The 20,019-nt window shown below is 37.9% G+C and overlaps 3 protein-coding genes across 3 annotated transcripts in view; 1 reads left to right on the top strand and 2 right to left on the bottom strand.

Moving 5' to 3' along the window:
• The window catches only part of thnsl1 (threonine synthase like 1), a 258,025-nt gene that overhangs the window by 133,840 nt on the left and 104,166 nt on the right, over nucleotides 1–20,019 (bottom strand). The window lies entirely within an intron of this gene.
• Nucleotides 2,698–5,104, top strand: LOC148082133 (putative E3 ubiquitin-protein ligase ariadne-2). The gene is made up of 4 exons (XM_087789245.1): nucleotides 2,698–2,842; nucleotides 3,932–4,032; nucleotides 4,098–4,244; nucleotides 4,319–5,104. Exons 1-4 carry the CDS (start codon nucleotides 2,698–2,700, stop codon nucleotides 4,772–4,774), a joined length of 849 nt encoding a protein of 282 aa, XP_087645371.1. The 3' UTR covers nucleotides 4,775–5,104.
• Nucleotides 5,372–13,387, bottom strand: anxa13 (annexin A13). The gene is made up of 11 exons (XM_087789240.1): nucleotides 13,214–13,387; nucleotides 12,303–12,378; nucleotides 12,141–12,235; nucleotides 10,837–11,007; nucleotides 10,711–10,744; nucleotides 9,436–9,515; nucleotides 9,191–9,259; nucleotides 9,023–9,124; nucleotides 8,275–8,350; nucleotides 8,048–8,160; nucleotides 5,372–6,792 (listed from the first exon to the last, which is right to left on the bottom strand). The coding sequence occupies exons 1-11, from the start codon at nucleotides 13,226–13,228 to the stop codon at nucleotides 6,673–6,675; spliced, it is 951 nt and encodes a 316-aa protein (XP_087645366.1). The 5' UTR covers nucleotides 13,229–13,387; the 3' UTR covers nucleotides 5,372–6,672.

The following is a 20,019-nucleotide window of genomic DNA, read 5'->3' as shown; positions in this document are numbered from 1 at the left end:
CTTGCTGAGGTTCACCATGAACCCCAGGTTGGCAATATGGCTCAACATCTTCTGTGTGTGAGCGTGACTTACCTGGCAAGGATGAACCAGTCTGCCTCCACACACTTGGTGAAGGTCATGAATGCCAGAACGGGAGTCGAGTGTATTGACACACTCGATCCTGTGGGTGAAACGCAAGTACTTCTCATGTCTCTCGACTATTAGAACGTGAAAGTACACGTCGGTCAGGTCAATAGATGTCATCCAATCTCCTGGACTTACACCTGTCAGCAGTCGTTTACCGTCAACATGCGGGAGTGCCATGGTAAGCTGCGTCCCAGCGCCATTACGCACCGAGGGTTTCACCCCATCCTGGGATCCTGCGGGGGCGCGCTAGACCCGCTTTCGAGATCAGGATCTCCAGCTTGCCAGTTCACCTATAAGCAGATGTCCACGAGACCGGCTTAATCAGCTGTGTTTACTTCACTTCCGTGTTGACAAGTGCCGTTCTGACGTGGTTTGACAGCTGATGAGGTAAGTGAAAATAGACTGGACATGTCTATGTTAACACTCTCATAATAAACCACAGAAGAATCATCCATTTCATGTCCTCTATTGCCATAAAGTGTATTAAACAGAAGGAGGAGATCGCTCACCCACAGCTGCTTCATGATCGACGCTACTACGCATCCGATGTCCGGGCGTCTGAAACACTCAGCTAAACTGACACTTGCTGAGTGACGTAACTTCCGACGTCTGTGTCCAAGAGGTCCAGCTCAATCATGGGAAAACTCCCACACCGGATATCATGGGATATTCCTGAAATCTCAGGAAAAATATGGACAAACTCACCACGGATGTCGATGTTTCAGCCGAGCAGAGTCCCAGAACCTCCTCCAGGAGAGCATATGCACGCGTCATCCTGAGGAGGGCAGCTTCTGTGGTTCTCCTCTACCTTATCTGCAGTACACTGTAGAAATGAGCCTTTCGAGTGCACTGCAGGAGGGCCATGTTGTCTGCAAGAGATACTTACCTGGATCACTCTCGCATACCTCATGGCCAACTCCATGCAGCGAGCTAGTCGCCCGCCTTGTCGCAGTCAGTTCACGATCGAGAGACGACTCAGCTCGACTCATCAGGGCCCAACAACCTCTTTCATCTCATTACTTTGGAACGTGAGCTTGTCGAGTGTACCGCAGAGGAAAGCTATGTTGTTTGTTTTTCTAAAACAACATTGCATTAACCTGTCTTGATCATAATCATGACCTCTGAGGCGGCGTGGGTCGACAAGCCTCGAACGCTTCCCGTCACTGTCAAGAGCCGTGGAAAGCGCTCGGCAGGCCACACAATCAGTCATCGTGTGATTTGGGCCTAGGCAAATGAAGCAGACATGTGTGTCCCCCCTCTCCAGGGAGTCTTAAAGCTATATGCACACATTTGTTCACTTCAATATTAATTCGCCATCATTACATTCTAATGTCAGGAGCTTTCTGCTGAGTTGTAAGGGAGGAAGTGCGGCGGGTGTTTTCCGCCTTTATAGGAAGTGGACTGCCCACTGCTGGGTGGCGAGTTCATTAAGCTTTCTCAGAGACGAGAGCCTTGAAGATAAACCAATAGCGAAGCGGTTAGAGGCATAGAACTACAACAAGTGTTGAACCTGAACAAAAGAACCACAGGAAATATTAACACAATATTAACACAAGATCTAATTCACACACTTGTAGCTCACACCTACAAAAGTTGAATAACCAAAATAAAACTACCTAAACAACTTAGCAGCGAAAAGAATAAAAAAGATATAAATTAAGCTGTGAGGCGAACCAAACTAAACATAAAGAGGCAAGGTAAATAAAGAAAATGTAAATAAAGAGAGAAGGTAAATAATGAAAAAGTAAATAAAGAGGCAAGGTAAATAAAGATAATGTAAATAAAGAGGCAAGGTAAATAAAGATAATGTAAATAAAGAGGCAAGTTAAATAAAGAAAATGTAAATAAGGGGCAAGGTAAATAAAGAAAATGTAAATAAAGAGGCAAGGTTAATAAAGAAAATGTAAATAAGTAGCAAGGTAAATAAAGAAAATGTAAATAAAGAGGCAAGGTAAATAAAGAAAATGTAAATAAAGAGGCAAGGTAAATAAAGATAATGTAAATAAAGAGGCAAGGTAAATAAATATAATGTAAATGAAGAGGCAAGGTAAATAAAGAAAATGTAAATAAAGAGGCAAGGTAAATAATGAAAAAGTAAATAAAGAGGTAAGGTAAATAAAGAAAATGTAAACAAAGAGGCAAGGTAAATAAAAATAAGGTAAATAAAGAGGCAAGGTAAATAAAGATAATGTAAATGAAGAGGCAAGGTAAATAAAGATAATGTAAATAAACCGGCAAGGTAAATAAAGAAAATGTAAATAAAGAGGCAAGGTAAATAATGAAAAAGACTGAATGACGCAGCCCTTTTCAATGTAAACTCAAAACGGCTACATCAATCTTAAAATAAGCATGCTGTTATAATCGGATGGTGGACAAATGTCAAAATAATTGCGGAGAATGTCTGAGTTTTAATCCCATGCGAAAGCGCCATGTCTGTGAATTGTAATGTAATAATTCCGCCGCGAATGACCTCCTCCCTCCTCCACCGGTGAAACAGAAAGTCACGTGATTTCTTCAAAACGTCTGTGATAAGATTGAAAGTACCTCACATAACAAAACCAAAGAAGCAAAATGAGCTCCTCGAGTTCTCAGCCGACTCCAACAAATACTAACAAAACCATCAGCAATTGTTCCCAAACTCACGTCGAGCAGGAGAAATGCTACGACCCGAAAGACCCGAACCTGAAGTTTGTGGACAGAGAGGACGAGATGGACGGTGAGAGGACATTCAAAATATACTCTCTAAAAGTAATGATGGTGCTTCGGTGGGTTAAACATGACAACATGTTGATTTGTATTTGTTTGACATTGTTCAGATAAGACCACTGGAGTAAAGATATCACGGTTAATTCAAGTCAAATCTTGTTGACATTTTTATCTAAATGTATCAAATATTTTCGATGCACAGAATATAACTCAGTGTTATTTACTTGAAGGGTGTAGTTTCTAATTTAAAAAGTAGTGAAGCACAGAAAAAACGAATCGTTTAGTTTTTATATGAAGATGATTAAATCCACACATCCTTCCATCATGACTGATTATCAGTCCATTCACTTCATTCAGTGCAAGTCATCTGAGTAAAGTATGTTCTTACTTACGTTGAGCAAATTTGATGAAGGTAGATCTTTTGAACTTGACAATTTTAAAAGTAGCTCGCGAACCGAAAAAGTGTGAGCACCCCTGGTTTACAGCTATGATATAAACTCTTTATAACAGGTTGACAATGACACTTACTGGCGACCATGTATATCGCAGTTTAAGTGAGCAAGATAATCCTTAAAATCACAAGACTATCGGATATCATTTCGAAAAAAAAAGATATTTGGCACTACAAAATATAACAAGTTGTGTTTGTTGACTCACAGATGTTTTTTGTGGTGTTATTTGAGTATTTAATTAATTTTATTGTCCATCTGTTTGTATTTGTGCTAGATGTGATTGTGAATTTGTTTGCTTTTGTTTTGGTGGGTGAGATTACATTTTTCAAAAAAGGAAAAACAAAGAAAACAATTCAAATTTTAAAATGTCAACTTGTTGTGTCGAGTATAAACATAAATGTAAGTTTACCTTTTAACGACAATAAATGGGGGGAAAAAAAATTAAATGTCTGTAAATATAACTGGATACCATCAAAGATAAAGTTAATATCTATCACAATATATATGTATACACTGTATATGTACTGTATATACAAATCAAAACTGATAATAGTTCACTGGAAGATAAAATGCTAAAATATCGTCTTTACAGTTTGATCCTCAGTCTTGTTCATCGGCTACAAGTCTTTCTTGTGTTTGTTCTTCAGTGTTTTGTGTCGGCTACAAGTCTGCAAGAGCTCTGATGTCTTGTGGTCACTCGGCCACACCCATGTCCCTCACAAGTTACTGCCGTCAGATATTGGAAGAGGTAAATATGGAAGTAGACCTGGTGACAACATTGGTATATGATGTGTTGTGACAATATCCTCTCAGGGGAGAAGCAAATTAGTGTGTGCTGTTTGTGATGAACATTGGACCCTCCGGGAAGTTCAGAAAATGGCTCTTCTAACTCCTAATGAACTTGATGACTTTGAGAAGATGATGTGGAAAAACTACAAGGTGGATAATTCGGTCAAAACAGTGAGTATCAAAAACTGTGTGAACCATGTTTTAATGTTTAATGTGTAAACTCATCTGTCAATGTGTGTCCTCAGTGTCCAGGCTGCAAGTCACTTGTCTTGAGAACAGACCTGAACAACTTATGTGTTGAGTGCGCAGTTTGTACTGATGGCAGAGTTGGTCACTTCCTCTTCTGCTGGCAGTGTCTGAAGGAGTGGAGAGGTCCTGCTCCTCGAGCAGGCTGCTGTGAAAATGAAGGTTGCGGTAATGTGGCCCTGGATACACTGAAGAACTGTCCAAACATTATTTTTCAAAAAGCGGGGTTAGCTAACATCACTGGTTGCCCTTCAGCGCGAGCCTGTCCTACATGTGGACTGCTGATGGTACACAATGGGGAAATGTGCAAGTTTGTTGTCTGTTACCAATGTAAAGTGAAATTCTGCTTCATTTGTCTGAAAAAGGAATGTAATACATCAATGAACTTCTTTAAACTGTGCAGTGATGGTGTTGCTCCAAGACAAACGTGCATCCCTCACAAAAAGCCTGTGTGACAACATACTGTATACATTTAATCATTCAAGACTATTTGAGTTCTTTAAGGATGTACGTTTTGAATATAAGATGATTAAAGGTAACAATCATGAATCAACAAGAAGATTGGTCTATAAAAATGGATGTTGCCGATGGTTCTCTGATGGGAAAAAATTATGGTAAAACATTCTTGATAAAACAAGTTAAATTGTAAGTGGGTTACAGAGAAATTAATCTTAGTTGCAACATCTTAAACAGAATAAATATCACGAGCCCTTCCCGTGTAGACCGTAGACTGGAAACCATCCAGTCAACCAACCCTTATTGACAAATAAAAATGTAAAAAGGAATTATAACGTCTTCTCCGTCTCTTGTATATGTTTCACTCAACTATCTGATGCTTTAGTTTTAGCGCTGATGTGTGAGGCTACTCCCAAATAATTCCCTTTTGAGTGAAAAATAAACTCCCAGGAATTATTCTTCGATTCTTTTCTTGGAACAAATTATGCTGTGACATCCTGTTGTCTCAAGTCTCTGTAGCCTTGCACAATCCAAGCAGACAACAACTGTTCTGCAAGGGTAATTTGTTTTATAATTCACATAAAAAAGCAAGAATCTGAGACAAAATTACATATTTATTATGCATTCAGGGGTTAAGCATCTTTGGCTAATGACAAAACTACAAGATCCATTTTCAGTTTACTTGTACATGAGAACAAACGTCAAATAATCAGTGACCTGAAAGTATTTAAACGTAAAAAATATATTAGACATTCTAATTGTTAGTCATTAAATATAACATATATATAAGTAGATGAGGTGAGTTTGTCTTCATCAAAAACAAAACAACTGTGGAGTAAAGGCCTCAGTTTATAACGCCACATACAGGCTGTACCAGAGCAGGAAATACTAAACGAATGTTGCAAGACATCAGAGCTCTTGCATATTCATTAAAAACCTTCTATCAGTTAGCAGCACAACATTTTAGGTCACTTGACGAGATGGCATTACAGAGAGTCGCTCAGGTCGGGGACACTTTGAGCCATTTAAAGGACGTAATGGTGAAACATCAGTGAGGTAAGTTGCTGCATCGCTTCCTTTAACCTGCTTGAATAACTATATTCTAATGGACTGAATGACATTTAGGAATTACATGTTTTTTCTTTACTAAATATCAGGTTATTTGGTTAGTTCACTTCATAAAAAGGTAGGTAAAGTGATTCAAGGGTTTGCATTAAAAACAAATGTGAGGGGAGAACTGGCCACAGCACTACCTTGTGGAGGAAGCCCGACACTACAACAAATATAAAAAGAAAAAAAATCATATAAAAATGTTTCTTACTTTCAATACACTGAATTTCCTACATGCAGATCTCACATTCCCGCTCTCCCTCATCAATCTTTGTGTGTAGTACATATTCGCTGACTTCTTAACTGCTCAAAACTTCAGATAATCTCGTTTCTGCATTAAACATTTAAAAATTCTTCATTGACTTATTCATCATTTAATTTGTCTTTCAAGATTAATCTTTATCTCATCCCTTCAGAGTGTGACCATTTCCAATTATATATCAATCACTCTCACTTTCTGGGATTGGCAGCAGTTACAAACTGATAATGTATCAGGAAATATTTTCTAATTTAAGCTTCTTAGCCTCCAAAGTGTCTTAAGCCTTTATAAGATATTGTTGTATTAACATTTTTAAAAATATTAAAATGTGCAGATTATATCCAATTTATTTTTCCACTGGATTTATCTTTTACCTGAAGCTGGTTTAGGATCACAAGAGGCAGTGAAGTCTGTGGTGTGAACAAGAGATTGACCATATTTCTCTGCTTCCTACATTACGTCACGTTAATAGAGTTATCGCTTGAGACATCAGCCCCTCCCTCCCTCACCGTCCAGCATGTGCATGCTTTAGTGACATATGGCCAGCAGGAGGCGCTTGAAGTCGCCACTGCACTCGTCTCGCAGCGCATCCTTCAGGGACACGTCGTACTTCTCCAGGTACATGTCCTTGATGGTCTCCAGGTCATACTGTGGAGAGAAAGGCTCGTATAATGATGGAGAACGTGATTGACATACCTTAAAAATGTTATTCTGAATTTACGTTTATATCTATAAAGATATTATTCGATGAAACGATGGAACATTTATTTTCCTTTATAATAAAGGGGAAATGTAATAAAAAATAATAAAAAATACTTTCTTTGTATCATTTTAAATTTTTTGTCTATCGTTTTAAGTATTTAGATTTAAAGAAAGTCTTAATGATGATACAATTTAAGCTTTTTCATTTACATTTCCTCATGAAATTAAGTCAATTTTTCATTGTTCTTTCTTTGTCCAAATCTTTCAACTAATTTGTTAATAAATAATCATCTTAATAGAGTTTGAAACATACACTTTGTAGATGTGCTTGAACTGCAATGTCTCAAGAGGAAAAGCCCCAAAGTAAGTAATTTGTGATGAAGCATCTAGTTCACATGTCCACCAGCATGGTTTGCCTCAAATTAAAGCTATTGAATGTTGATATTTTGACCTATAAAAAGGTCAGGTAAGAGTCAAGAACAGATATTTTCCCGGTCAACAATTGTACATAGAGTTCGGAAAAGAACGTTTTTTTTCTGCCCTGTGGCTAAAACTGTGTAAAGATTTTGGCCTGTTGTTGAGTTTGACAACCCTGACATTGTTCCTAATGTACAGGTCACTTTGAGGTTAACTGCTTAAGAAGTTTGAACCACCAAAACTGAAAAAGGTGCCTTCTGTATTGAACGTATTTCACGTATAATCATTATTCACAGCTAATATATTTAATTAAGATTTTGTATTTTATTTTTCCTGTCAACACTTTGTGTAAGGTTGATGAAGCTTCATGAAGTAGTACATTTTTAGTGCCTGCTGACCTAAAAAAAATAAATGCGACACTGCTTCATAAAACTTCATCAAAAATATATTATAACAAATCATATTCATGACTTTAATAGCTTGAAAATGACTCACCGAAGCTCACTGCATTGGTTAAAGACCAAACTTACTAGTTACATTCATTTTTTCTTGCACGACCATCTCTTAGTGTCTGACTTTTAGTTCAAGAAATTGAACAGACTTTCGAGTTCTGAACAGGAAGTAGACAATCTAAGCCTTTAAAAATTTCAATTTCCTGCCAGGAATCAAATGTTTTTCCATCTTTTCAAGTCCACTTGACGGGTCATAAAGACGTTAAACCACAAGTGCAACAGTTGTTGTACAGAGACATTAGAAGAGAATGAAAGCTTTCAAGTAGACTCACCTCTGAACGACACACGATAATACGGATGAGTGTGTCTTCGTCAGTTCCTGCTCCTTTCATGGCTTTATTCAAGCGTCTGGCGAAGTACAGCTGCGGGTTCTTAGCAGCTCTCACTGGAGGACACATGAAGTGTTGACCACAGAAGACATGACTTCAGTTCATTTCTTGTTAAGAAATTGATTCTGACGATGAAGGGCTAACGTTTTGTTGGTGTTCTTGATACTAACCCAGAGCAACGTAGCACTTCTTCAGAGTCCCCGAAGTCTCGTTCTCAATGGCATCTAGGATTTCAGTCCCAGAGAGCTGATGGAGAGACAAGCACCTCAATCAATCTTTTATGTTTGACACTTCGAACCCCTAATACCCGAGAGGTTTTCCTTCAATTACTTGTTTTCTTTAATCATTGCTTGAGAACTAACTTTAGGTTTGCCTTTTATCTGATACCTTTTAATCTGTAAAAAATAATTATATTATTATTATCGTAATAATAATAGACAACAGTATTATTTAAGTGATAGTTTGTCCCAAATTCAAACCTCACAATTTTCTACTTACCCTCATGTTGACGTATGGTTGGAAGTATTCTAAATTAGTTTTTAGAGTTATAAACAAAAATGTATTTCCATTTTAATGTAGCTACTGGCACCCAGTTGAAGATACTTCTCCAAAAAGAAGATTAAAAACATACAAATGTAATCTCCATCTTGTATGGAAGCCACAACGAGAAGAATTGTTTTATGGGAAATAAATTAAACATCATATTTTACGGTCGTTTCTGGCAGACCTTTAAAGAAATATAAATATGAAGGTAAATATCGCGGAAGCTTCCTGTGTAGTCAACTGTCTACACTGTCTGAACATTAGTGAAGTTTGAATTTGGTGTGAAAAAACACTTTAACCTTTAGCAGGTTTAACAAAATCTGGTGCGAGTTTAAATTAAAAATAAATCTGATCACAGGAAAGGTTGACACTCACCTGCTCGTAGATCTTGAACATGGCCTGGAGCTGCAGGTAATTCCTAGAAGCCAGAACGAAGCTGAAGGTCGACTCATCTGTGCCGAAGGAGCCCTCGCCAGCCTGAATGCAAATCAATGTTACTTTTCGGGTTGAAAACTAATGCAATACAATTAGAGAATCAAGTACTTCAAACAGTGCGGTGGCGTCCTGTTCAGCCAGCTCCTCGTCCACGTCGTAGCTCTCGTCTCTGGTTCCCTGGTGGGAGAAGAGAAAGGCTTTTGGTTGTGCAGTCTTTATGCAGGACTCAAGCTCGTTCATCCGGTGAGTAGCCGGAGTGTGTGTGTGTGTGTGTGTGAGAGAGAGCAGAAAGTCATATCCATTTCAGACGTACGAGAATTCAGTTACAGCGGCAAAAGGCCAAGAGCACAGACCTGCAGAAGCGCTGTGAGCAGGTTTCTCACGTCGCCACTGGTGTCTCCTTCTATATCAGCCTCAAGATCACGCTCGTGCACTGTGAGCAGACAAACCAAACTAGAACATTTGCATTTACAGAAAAAAATGCAGTGTGAATCTGTTAACTAAAATGGTTGAAAGTATTGAATTAGTATTCAAAGTAAAAATGTGCGGAAACAATTGAATTGATGGCATAAAGGAAAAAAAAAAGTTATATTCCTTCGCAACCTTTTTCAGTTCATTTCAACGTCTTCACATCAAAGGAGAAGAAGAAAAAGGAGAAAAAGAAGAAGTAGTAGTATTTGTAGTATAAGTAGAAGAAGTAGTATAAGTATAATTTGTAGTAGTAGTGGGAGGAGAAGAAGTACTATTAGGAGTAGAAGTAGAACTACAATTATCGTAAAAGTAGAACTAATATTGGTTGTAAAAGTATAAGTTGAATTAGTAGTATAAATATTAGTAGTAGAATTTGTAGTCAAATTAGTAGTAGAATTTGTAGTCAAATTAGTAGTACAGTTAGTAATACAATTATAGGTAGTAGAAGCAGTAGTAGAATTAGTAGTAAAACCACAATTAAAATTAGTAGTAAGTAGAAGTAGTAGTAGAATTAGTAGTAGAAGCAGTAGTACAATTAGTAGTACAATTAGTAAAAGCAGAAGTAGAATGAGTAGAAGTAGAATAAGTAGTAGTATAAGGAGAAGTAGAAAAAGTAGAAGTAGTAGTGGGAGTAGAAGCAGTCAAAAGATTATTAAAAGCAGTAGTAGAAGTAGTAGTAGAAGTAGTAGAAAAAGTAGAACTATAAGTAGTAGTAGAATTACTAGTATCAGTAGAAGTAGTAGTAGTAGTAAGTAGACAAAGGTGTCTTTAAAATTGAATGAAGTTTCAATGTGTGAGTAGATTAATTTACAAAATGGTCAAAGTGGAAGGAGTTGAAACATGAGTTGAAGTTTCCCCATTCAAGTGAATGGGAAAAGAAGGGTAGAATAAGAGGATTAGAAGAAAGAGTTGAAGAGAAAGAAGAAAGCTAGAACAGAGTCCGCATTTTGGGAACAAGTCGATTGATAAAAGTTTAAATGGTTAAAAAAAAAAAAAAATTAAGTGGACAGGAAGTCAGCTCAAAGCTTCAGTGTTTACAGTACAAGTGGCTTGAGAATAACAATAGAAACCCAACTGAAGTGTGTTCAAGTGAGTCACACAAACCTCCTACAAAGACAGGAAGTAGAATGAAAGCAGTTGAAAATGTAGTGTCTCACCCTGAAAGTAGCACTCCTTAAACATGGCAACGTCCTGCACGGTGACAAAAAATGTGACAGTTACACAAAAATGAAAGATGAGCACATTAGCAAGTGTGTTTGTTTCTGGCATTTTTCAGTACTGACAGCGTTGGTGGAGGTGCAGAGGATCTCCACCAGGACGTCTTCATCCGTGCCGGCTCCCTTCATGGCCTTCCTCAGCTCCTTCACCGCGTAAATGACCGGTGGGTCCAGCATGGCCAGGAGGGCCTTCTCAAAGCTTCCGGACAGCTCACTCTTCAAGACCTCCACCAACTCCTGTCACAGCCAGAGAAAAAAAACACAGTGGATCCAAAACCTTTGAGACTTGTCCTCCTGAGGCAGATGTGGGCGTTTGACTTGAGTGCTGTGATGTGCCAAAAGAAATAAAAATGTCTCAAAAAGGACACGTGAAAAGAAGGGAAATAAGGAGGGGAAGGTCCTAAAAAGGCTGATTATTCTATGAAATTAACAACCATTTAAAACAAGATAAAAAAGTAATCTGTGAGAAACGTTCTACATGATCAGTTTCATGTTCTGATCTAATGTGGACCACAAAGACACTGGGCCACACCATGCCCAAGTCTGCGGCCCCTAACGGGTTCTCGGATGGCTGGAGACCCTCCTACCATCACGGACTTGAGGCAAGAGTTCAGTGAGACGGTGTCACATCCCCATCAGGGGGGGGTCACCTCAACGAGTCTCTAGCTCTACCTTGAACCTCAAGTGACCCGTCATCGTCATGTCCTCATGAACCTCGATGCGCAAACATTCTTGGTCCAAAACCAACTGCACTATTCTCTCTAAATATACATACATCAGGTAAAATATTTACTTACGACATGTTTGATGAAGAACGTCAGAGACGGACATTTCAGGAAAAAAGGAGAAGAAGAAGAAGAAAAACCAATGATCAATCTTGGCTGATATTTCTAACAATGCCCACTGCATCACTTTACTGAGCAGTGCTTGCCTACATACCGACTCCTTTAAGAAACATCTTAAGACGTTTCTATTTGTTCAGGCTTTTCCTTGATTTTCTGGAACTCCTGTTGTGTTATCAGTTTTATCTTCACCTTTAAAGTATATACTTTATTGACTATTGTTTTGATTGTTTAAGCGCTTTGTGACCCTGGTCTGGAAAAGCACTATATAAATAAAAATTACTGACTTACTTACTTACATCTGTGGTGCCCGCTTTAAACCCACCTTAAACCCAAATTTGTAGTAAGTGCATGGGTGTATCGGACCGGTTAAGTCGAGGCCACGCAACAATTTTGTCATCATTTCTTCCCCCCGAAATGTCGGTTATCATACAGATGAAAATGCGTAACCAGCAGATAAGACCGCCGCCGTCTTCGTTTTGACGCATCCTTCAGTTGACATTTGACCCCGGTGTAGGAACCACTCACGTCATCGTACTTGTCAAAATAGGCTTGTTTGATCTCTTGTCTCTGGAAGGAACAGCGGTTGGCCAGGATGTCGATAATGGCCTGCTCATCAGTGCCTGGGGAAGACAAATAATAATAATTAAAAATATATATATATTTATAATCATTTAAATTCAGCCATACCGAATCCTTTACAGGCCTTGCGGATCGCCTTGATGTCCGCGACCACGTCGAAGTCCTCGTAGGGGACGACCGTCGGCTGACGAGGAGAAACAAAAAGAAAAGTTTAATGGACCTCAACACGCCCCAGTTAATTGTAAACCGGTGGGTTCATGACAGCCGCAGCAGCAGCTGAGCGGTGGGGGGATGGGACAGTGATCGAGGAATTCAGGGTCAGAAGACTTTAAACAAACTTGATCGGGGGCCTCGGGAATGGAGTCTCAACTGCAAAACAGTGGAGTGAGAAAAAAAAAAAAAAGGTTTAAGGGTCCAAAGGTTGCGAAATCTAAACTGAGAAGAAGCTCAAGAGTTCAGCTGGTAATATGAAATCATATTGTAAAATAGAAGAAGAAGAAGTTGAGCTACTTTTTATGCAACTGTTTTTTTTTTTGTTTATAGGATGCACCTGTTTTATTATCGTTAATATCGAATGTTAATGTTTGCCTGATAACAACCAAACAACCTTTATCTGCACAGATTAGTATTGTATAGGATGTCATATGGATCTAATGTAGAAGTTTGATGGAAGCAGAGTAAACAAGAATAAACAGCCTTCTTCACCGAGACCCTCCCCCATCTTAGCTCTCATTCATGCTGGCTCAACTAACGGAGCTGGGATGAATCCGCAGGGGAGTGGCTTCTAACCCCCTAAAATTCAACACGATACTCATGTATCTCTAGTTAAAACCCTCTTGAACATCTTGACGGATTTATTTTTTATCCATTTTTCCGTAAAACACTTGAATCAGAAGCGCACATGCGCAAATCGCCGCGCTTGTGTCAATCGCAAACATTCCTCATTCAAACTAAAAATGTCTATTTCCGCGTCGTGTGTGAGGTGAAGGTGCATAGAAGCGTAAAAGTTCGCGACTTACCTGGCAGTTTCCCATTTTCGTTTATTTTATTTTTTTTCAGGAGGTTCAAAGCCGCAGCTGGTGACCGGTGGCGAAATGGACGAAGACTATTTTGTCAGACGTTCTGCGGCCCGAAGCGGCGCAAACCGGAATGTGACGTCAGCGCGGAGCGCTACGACGTTGAGAGCGAGCGACGTGATTTAAACTCAAATAAAAGTTGTTTTAATAGTAATTAATGAAGTTTTATTACTCTTAAAACAATACACTTTTGTGTTTTAATGTCGTTATTTTTTATATTTACAATTATGTTTGCATGTTTATTTTTTTTCCAAACATAGCAGTGCAGTGTATTTAAAACTTTGATAAAGTATTACATCTAAACCAAATCATTGAAGTCAACACATAAGCGACAGCAAATCATGAATGAATCAATACATATTGAAAAGGTTTGTGTTGTTTAGATTATATATATATTTTCAGCTATAACTAGTGCAAAAGCTGTAACAATTAAAATTAAAAGTCAAAATGAATATTTTAAGGTGTTCTGGCTCCACCAGTATCATAGCAGTTAAAAGCTGCTGATTCTGTGCAAAATCAAAGACTGTATTTATACAAACAAAATGACAGACTAAGAGTCACACAAAGTACAATTACATGAGTCACGAGCACTGGCTTTGAGATCAACTAGTTTAAATAAGATGTGATGCCATAACATCTCTCTGTCTCCCTTTTTTATCTGTCTCTCTTTCTGTCTGTCTGTCTTCATGTCTCTCTGCCTCTCTTTCTGCCTGTCTCACTTTTTTTATCTGTCTCTCTTTCTGACTCTGTCTCTCTTTCTATCCATCTCTCTTTCTGTCTGTCTCCCTTTCTATCTGTCTCCCTTTCTGTCTGTCTCTCTGTCTGTCTGTCTCTCTTTCTATCTGTCTCTCTTACTGTCTGTCTCTCTTTCTATCTGTCTCTCTGTTTCTATCTATCTATTTTTATGTCTCTCTTTCTATTTGTCTCTCTTTCTATCTGTCTCTCTCTCTCTCTCTCTCTCTCTCTCTCTCTCTTTCTGTCTGTCTCTCTTTCTGTCTGTCTCTCTTTCTATTTGTCTCCCTTTCTGTCCGTCTCCCGTTCTATCTGTATCTCTTTCTGTCTGTTTCTCATTCTATCTGTTTATCTTTCTATCTGTCTCTCTTTCTATCCATCTCTCTTTCTATCTGTCTCCCTTTCTATCTGTCTCTCTTTCTGTCTGTCTCTCTTTCTATTTGTCTCTCTTTCTGTCCGTCTCCCGTTCTATCTGTATCTCTTTCTGTCTGTCTCTCATTCTATCTGTTTATCTTTCTATCTGTCTCCCTTTCTATCCGTCTCTCTTTCTGTCTGTCTCTCATTCTATCTGTTTATCTTTCTATCTGTCTCCCTTTCTATCTGTCTCTCTTTCTGAATATCTGTCTTCCTTTCTATCTGTCTCTCGTTCTGTCTGTCTCTCTTTCTATCTGTCTATCTTTCTGTCCATCTCCCTTTCTCTCCATCTCTCTTTCTGGCTGTCTCTCTTTCTATCCGTCTCTCTTTCTGTCTGTCTGTCTTCATGTCTCTCTGCCTCTCTTTCTGCCTGTCTCACTTTTTTATCTGTCTCTCTTTCTGACTATGTCTCTCTTTCTATCCATCTCTCTTTCTGTCTGTCTCCCTTTCTATCTGTCTCTCTTTCTGTCTGTCTCTCTTTCTATCTGTCTCTCTTACTGTCTGTCTCTCTTTCTATCTGTCTCTCTGTTTCTATCTATCTCTTTTTATGTCTCTCTTTCTATTTGTCTCTATTTCTATCTGTCTCTCTTTCTCTCTCTCTCTCTTTCTGTCTGTCTCTCTTTCTATCTGTCTCTCTTTCTGTCTGTCTCTCTTTCCATTTGTCTCTCTTTCTGTCCGTCTCCCGTTCTATCTGTATCTCTTTCTGTCTGTCTCTCATTCTATCTGTTTATCTTTCTATCTGTCTCTCTTTCTATCCATCTCTCTTTCTGTCTGTCTCTCTTTCTATCCATCTCTCTTTCTGTCTGTCTCCCTTTCTATCTGTCTCTCTTTCTGTCTGTCTCTCTTTCTATTTGTCTCTCTTTCTGTCCGTCTCCCTTTCTATCTGTCTCTCTTTCTGTCTGTCTCTCTTTCTATTTGTCTCTCTTTCTGTCCGTCTCCCGTTCTATCTGTTTATCTTTCTATCTGTCTCCCTTTCTATCTGTCTCTCTTTCTGAATATCTGTCTTCCTTTCTATCTGTCTCTCGTTCTGTCTGTCTCTCTTTCTATTTGTCTCTCTTTCTGTCCGTCTCCCTTTCTATCTGTCTCTCTTTCTGTCTGTCTCTCTTTGTATTTGTCTCCCTTTCTGTCCGTCTCCCGTTCTATCTGTATCTCTTTCTGTCTGTCTCTCATTCTATCTGTTTATCTTTCTATCTGTCTCCCTTTCTATCTGTCTCTCTTTCTGTCTGTCTCTCATTCTATCTGTTTATCTTTCTATCTGTCTCCCTTTCTATCTGTCTCTCTTTCTGAATATCTGTCTTCCTTTCTATCTGTCTCTCGTTCTGTCTGTCTCTCTTTCTATCTGTCTATCTTTCTGTCCATCTCCCTTTCTCTCCATCTCTCTTTCTGGCTGTCTCTCTTTCTATCCGTCTCTCTTTCTGTCTGTCTGTCTCTCTTTCTATCTGTCTATCTTTCTATCTGTCTGTCTGTCTTCATGTCTCTCTGCCTCTCTTTCTGCCTGTCTCACTTTTTTATCTGTCTCTCTTTCTGACTATGTCTCTCTTTCTATCCATCTCTCTTTCTGTCTGTCTCCCTTTCTATCTGTCTCTCTTTCTGTCTGTCTCTCTTTCTATCTGTCTCTCTTACTGTCTGTCTCTCTTTCTATCTGTCTCTCTGTTTCTATCTATCTCTTTTTATGTCTCTCTTTCTATTTGTCTCTATTTCTATCTGTCTCTCTTTCTCTCTCTCTCTCTCTTTCTGTCTGTCTCTCTTTCTATCTGTCTCTCTTTCTGTCTGTCTCTCTTTCCATTCGTCTCTCTTTCTGTCCGTCTCCCGTTCTATCTGTATCTCTTTCTGTCTGTCTCTCATTCTATCTGTTTATCTTTCTATCTGTCTCTCTTTCTATCCATCTCTCTTTCTGTCTGTCTCTCTTTCTATCCATCTCTCTTTCTGTCTGTCTCCCTTTCTATCTGTCTCTCTTTCTGTCTGTCTCTCTTTCTATTTGTCTCTCTTTCTGTCCGTCTCCCTTTCTATCTGTCTCTCTTTCTGTCTGTCTCTCTTTCTATTTGTCTCTCTTTCTGTCCGTCTCCCGTTCTATCTGTTTATCTTTCTATCTGTCTCCCTTTCTATCTGTCTCTCTTTCTGAATATCTGTCTTCCTTTCTATCTGTCTCTCGTTCTGTCTGTCTCTCTTTCTATCCGTCTATCTTTCTGTCCATCTCCCTTTCTATCCATCTCTCTTTCTGTCTGTCTCTCTTTCTATCTGTCTATCTTTCTATCTGTCTGTCTTTCTGTCTGTCTCTCTTTCACCTGTCTCCCTTTATGTCTGTCTCTGTGTCTCTTTCTATCTGTCTCTCTTTCATCTGTCTCTCTTTCTATCTGTATCTCTTTCTGTCCGTCTCCATTTTTTTTTCTGAGTTTTTTCTGTCCGTCTGTAGGATGAATAAAGCAGTATATTATCTTACAAATGTGTTTTTTCTCTTTGTTTGTTTGTTTTCAGAGATAATAAGAGTACATTTGTATTCAATATTTACATTTTAAAGAGACAAAGATCTATCTTTATTTTAGCTCCATAAAGACTATATATTGCCAACATTTTTATTTTCAATGTGGTGTTAGGAATTTTTCTTTATTATGATTTTTTATTTACATAATATATTTTACAGGTCTTTTAACAGATATTGTGGCTCTGAATTTGAAGGGGAACATTCTACATGAAGGTTAGGCTGCTGACTGTTTTGAGCCGGTTTAGGATCAGGGCCTATATTATGACCCCAAACTCTTTCTGTCCCAAATCAGACCATTTTTTCTTGTTATTAGCAAGAACACAATAGACAGCGACTCCTCAGGACAGTATTTGAAGATTATTGATTCAGCTTTATTGGTCAAAGAATAAGCAAAATAAATCAAACTAATAATAGTGTATATTTTGCTAACGTCACTTATAGAATGTTCTTCATATTTCTATTTTTTTTTTTCAATTTTAATGCTTATGGAATATAGAACATTGAGCTAGCTATTACCAAGCATATTTTATTTATTCATTTTATTTCATTGAAATATTCAGTTTCAGTCAAACAGATATTGCAGCTAGGAGTTATTTTCTTATTTTATTTTACATAAAAATAGAAGCTAACCCCTGCCTTAGAGAGTCAATCGGTAAGAAAAATTGAATTACATAAGTCATTTGATTTGTGAGCTGGGCATTAAATTGACAATCAGGGGGACAGAGTCGTATTGCCAGTTTACCAAAAGCTGTGGCGCTGCCTAGTGGCCAAAAATCCCACAGGTAAAACATCTCTATTCTAGACCAGTGCTGGGCAAATGCTTTGTTCAGGAGTTAACAATTCCAAAACAAGTAATTCAGTTTTTTACTTTAAGCTTCTATACATTATGAATACTATTTTTTTCCATTCTTATATTACTTTGCGTTGTTTTATTATTCATGACTAACCTGTTTATTATATTTTAGTATTTTTTGAATAGCTAGAAATAAGATCAAATTATCGCCACGCTATACAATATTGTATTATACGTTGTATTTAAACACATCAATGAGGAGTTCAATGGTAAACTAACGGTTATTTAAAGCTAACCACTTGACTGACCTCATGTCCCTCTCGCTCGAGCAGCAGGTGGACCTCAGGCTCGACCAACCGCAAGCTACTTTTGGATACTCGTTGTTTCTGGATGTGTCATTGTCTAGCAAGTACATTTTGTATCAAAGTCGACATTCAATCCTTCTTTGCTGTAATATAGTGAGTTTATGACACGTAGATTAAAGTTAAAACACGTAGTTAAAGTTAGTGGCCTGCAAACAAAAACATGCCTGATAACTCATTCCTATTAATTAAAATATATTTCGTTTTTCTTTTTTCTTTTTTTTACAAAATGAATTTTTGTCTTCAAATCACTGTTGGAAAAACAGTGTTAGTTAGTTTAAATTCCCCGAGTGCCACGCATTTTACTCTTTCTGACCTTTCTAGACCAGGGTCACAAAGCGCTTTAACGATCAAAAACAATACACATACTTTAAAAGGCCGAGACACATAAGACGAACACAGGAGTTCCAGAAAATCCGGGAAAAGCCAGCACAAATAAACCCCTGTGGAAAGGTAGAGGTTTACCATTTTGGTAACCGGGGGGCCAATTACATTCAACACTTTAATAAAGAGCCTATTCAAGCATTGGACGGACGAGCAAGAGGAGGGTTTCATCTTGCACAGGCGTTTTTCCCAATGCATTTAAACATGCCATTGTGGAGCCTTTACTCAAAAAGCCAGGCTTAGACCTGACTAACCTCAGTAATTTCAGGCCTATTTCTAAGTTTCCATTCTTCTCCAAGATCTTAGGTAGTGGTGTCTGAGTAGTGGCATTGTTCCTGGATCAGAGTGACATCCAGAGAAGTTTCAGTCTGGCTTCTGCAAACATCACTCTACGGAGAGTAGATGTTTCTTGAAGGAGTCAGTAGATCATCAAACACAGAGGAAGAGGAAGATCGTTCCAAAGATTAGGAGCAACAGCCTGGAAGGATTTCTCTCCTCTGGTCCTGAAGCGTGTTCAGGAACTAATGTAAGGAGGAGCCTGACCATGAATAGATCTGAAAGTAAGAACCAGAATTTTAAAATTGACCCTGAAAGAAACTGGCAGCCAGTGAAGAGTTTTAAGGGTAGGGGAAATGTGAGTTCTTCTACTAGAGCATGTAAGAAATCTCCTCTTCAGAGTTTTGTATTAACTGCAGGCGAGACTTTTCATCCGTCTCCTTCTTGTTTGGACACCAAAATAAACTGTACTTTTTGTAAACTTAACTTAAGTGTTGAGTTTAGATTTCAGTTACAGAGCAACTAATGCTATTATAAGTTAATGAGTTAAATTGAGTTATTTAAATTTGTCTTTTAAAGTGACATTGCAATTACAATTCTTTGTTTAAAAAAAGTCTGTTTAACATCAAGGGAATTGTATACAAGTAATTTGATCTAGGTCAGTACTTTGATTTTTATATTTTGCTACACTTTTAGAAAGTTTTAGAAAATAGTATCTTCTTAATTAAAGATAAAGTCGATATAAAATGTCATGATCAAACACTATCTGTCTCAATTAAAATATTTCCATTGAAATCATTTGAAAAGCGAAAACGGTTAATATCATAAACTCTCGTATAAAAGTTGAAACCAGCAGTTGCAGTCTTCAAACTACACCTGTTGACAATATATATGATGCTGTTTACACCTTTTATCTATACACATTCAACAACTTTTTTTCCTGTGCTAATAAAATTTACATTTTCTTATATATTATGATTCCCTCCCTTCTTCTAGACAATTGATGGTGTTTTTAGACTTATAAATTTAACCAAAATATAAACCAATGGTACAGTATATATATATATATATATATATATATATATATATATATATATATATATATATATATGGATCCTGTTTTTTTATTTCATCGATTCTGTTTTATTTTATTAATGTAATGCCACCACAACAAATTAAACTGTTATTATTCTGATTCTTTTACCCTTTTACAATAGGAATAATCCTCTTCTACAAGCACAAAGCACCATAGAAGGGTCCAAAGGCAGCAATTCTATTGTCATTGAATGCATCATTGATGTTAAAG

Source organism: Callionymus lyra, chromosome 4, assembly GCF_982586985.1.
Source record: "Callionymus lyra chromosome 4, fCalLyr1.hap1.1, whole genome shotgun sequence".
In the NCBI taxonomy this organism is placed as follows: domain Eukaryota; kingdom Metazoa; phylum Chordata; class Actinopteri; order Syngnathiformes; family Callionymidae; genus Callionymus; species Callionymus lyra.
This window is presented reverse-complemented; position numbering and strand designations above follow the sequence as displayed.

Excerpts from the sequence above, each read along its gene's own strand:
- LOC148082133 (XM_087789245.1), top strand. The coding sequence starts at position 2,698 with ATGAGCTCCTCGAGTTCTCAGCCGACTCCAACAAATACTAACAAAACC. Across the intron at positions 2,843-3,931 it reads CAGAGAGGACGAGATGGACG|TGTTTTGTGTCGGCTACAAG; the intron begins GTGAGAGGACAT and ends TTTGTTCTTCAG. Across the intron at positions 4,033-4,097 it reads GCCGTCAGATATTGGAAGAG|GGGAGAAGCAAATTAGTGTG; the intron begins GTAAATATGGAA and ends ATATCCTCTCAG.
- anxa13 (XM_087789240.1), bottom strand. Across the intron at positions 12,236-12,302 it reads CAAGGCCTGTAAAGGATTCG|GCACTGATGAGCAGGCCATT; the intron begins GTATGGCTGAAT and ends TGTCTTCCCCAG. Across the intron at positions 9,516-10,710 it reads TAAGGAGTGCTACTTTCAGG|TGCACGAGCGTGATCTTGAG; the intron begins GTGAGACACTAC and ends GTCTGCTCACAG.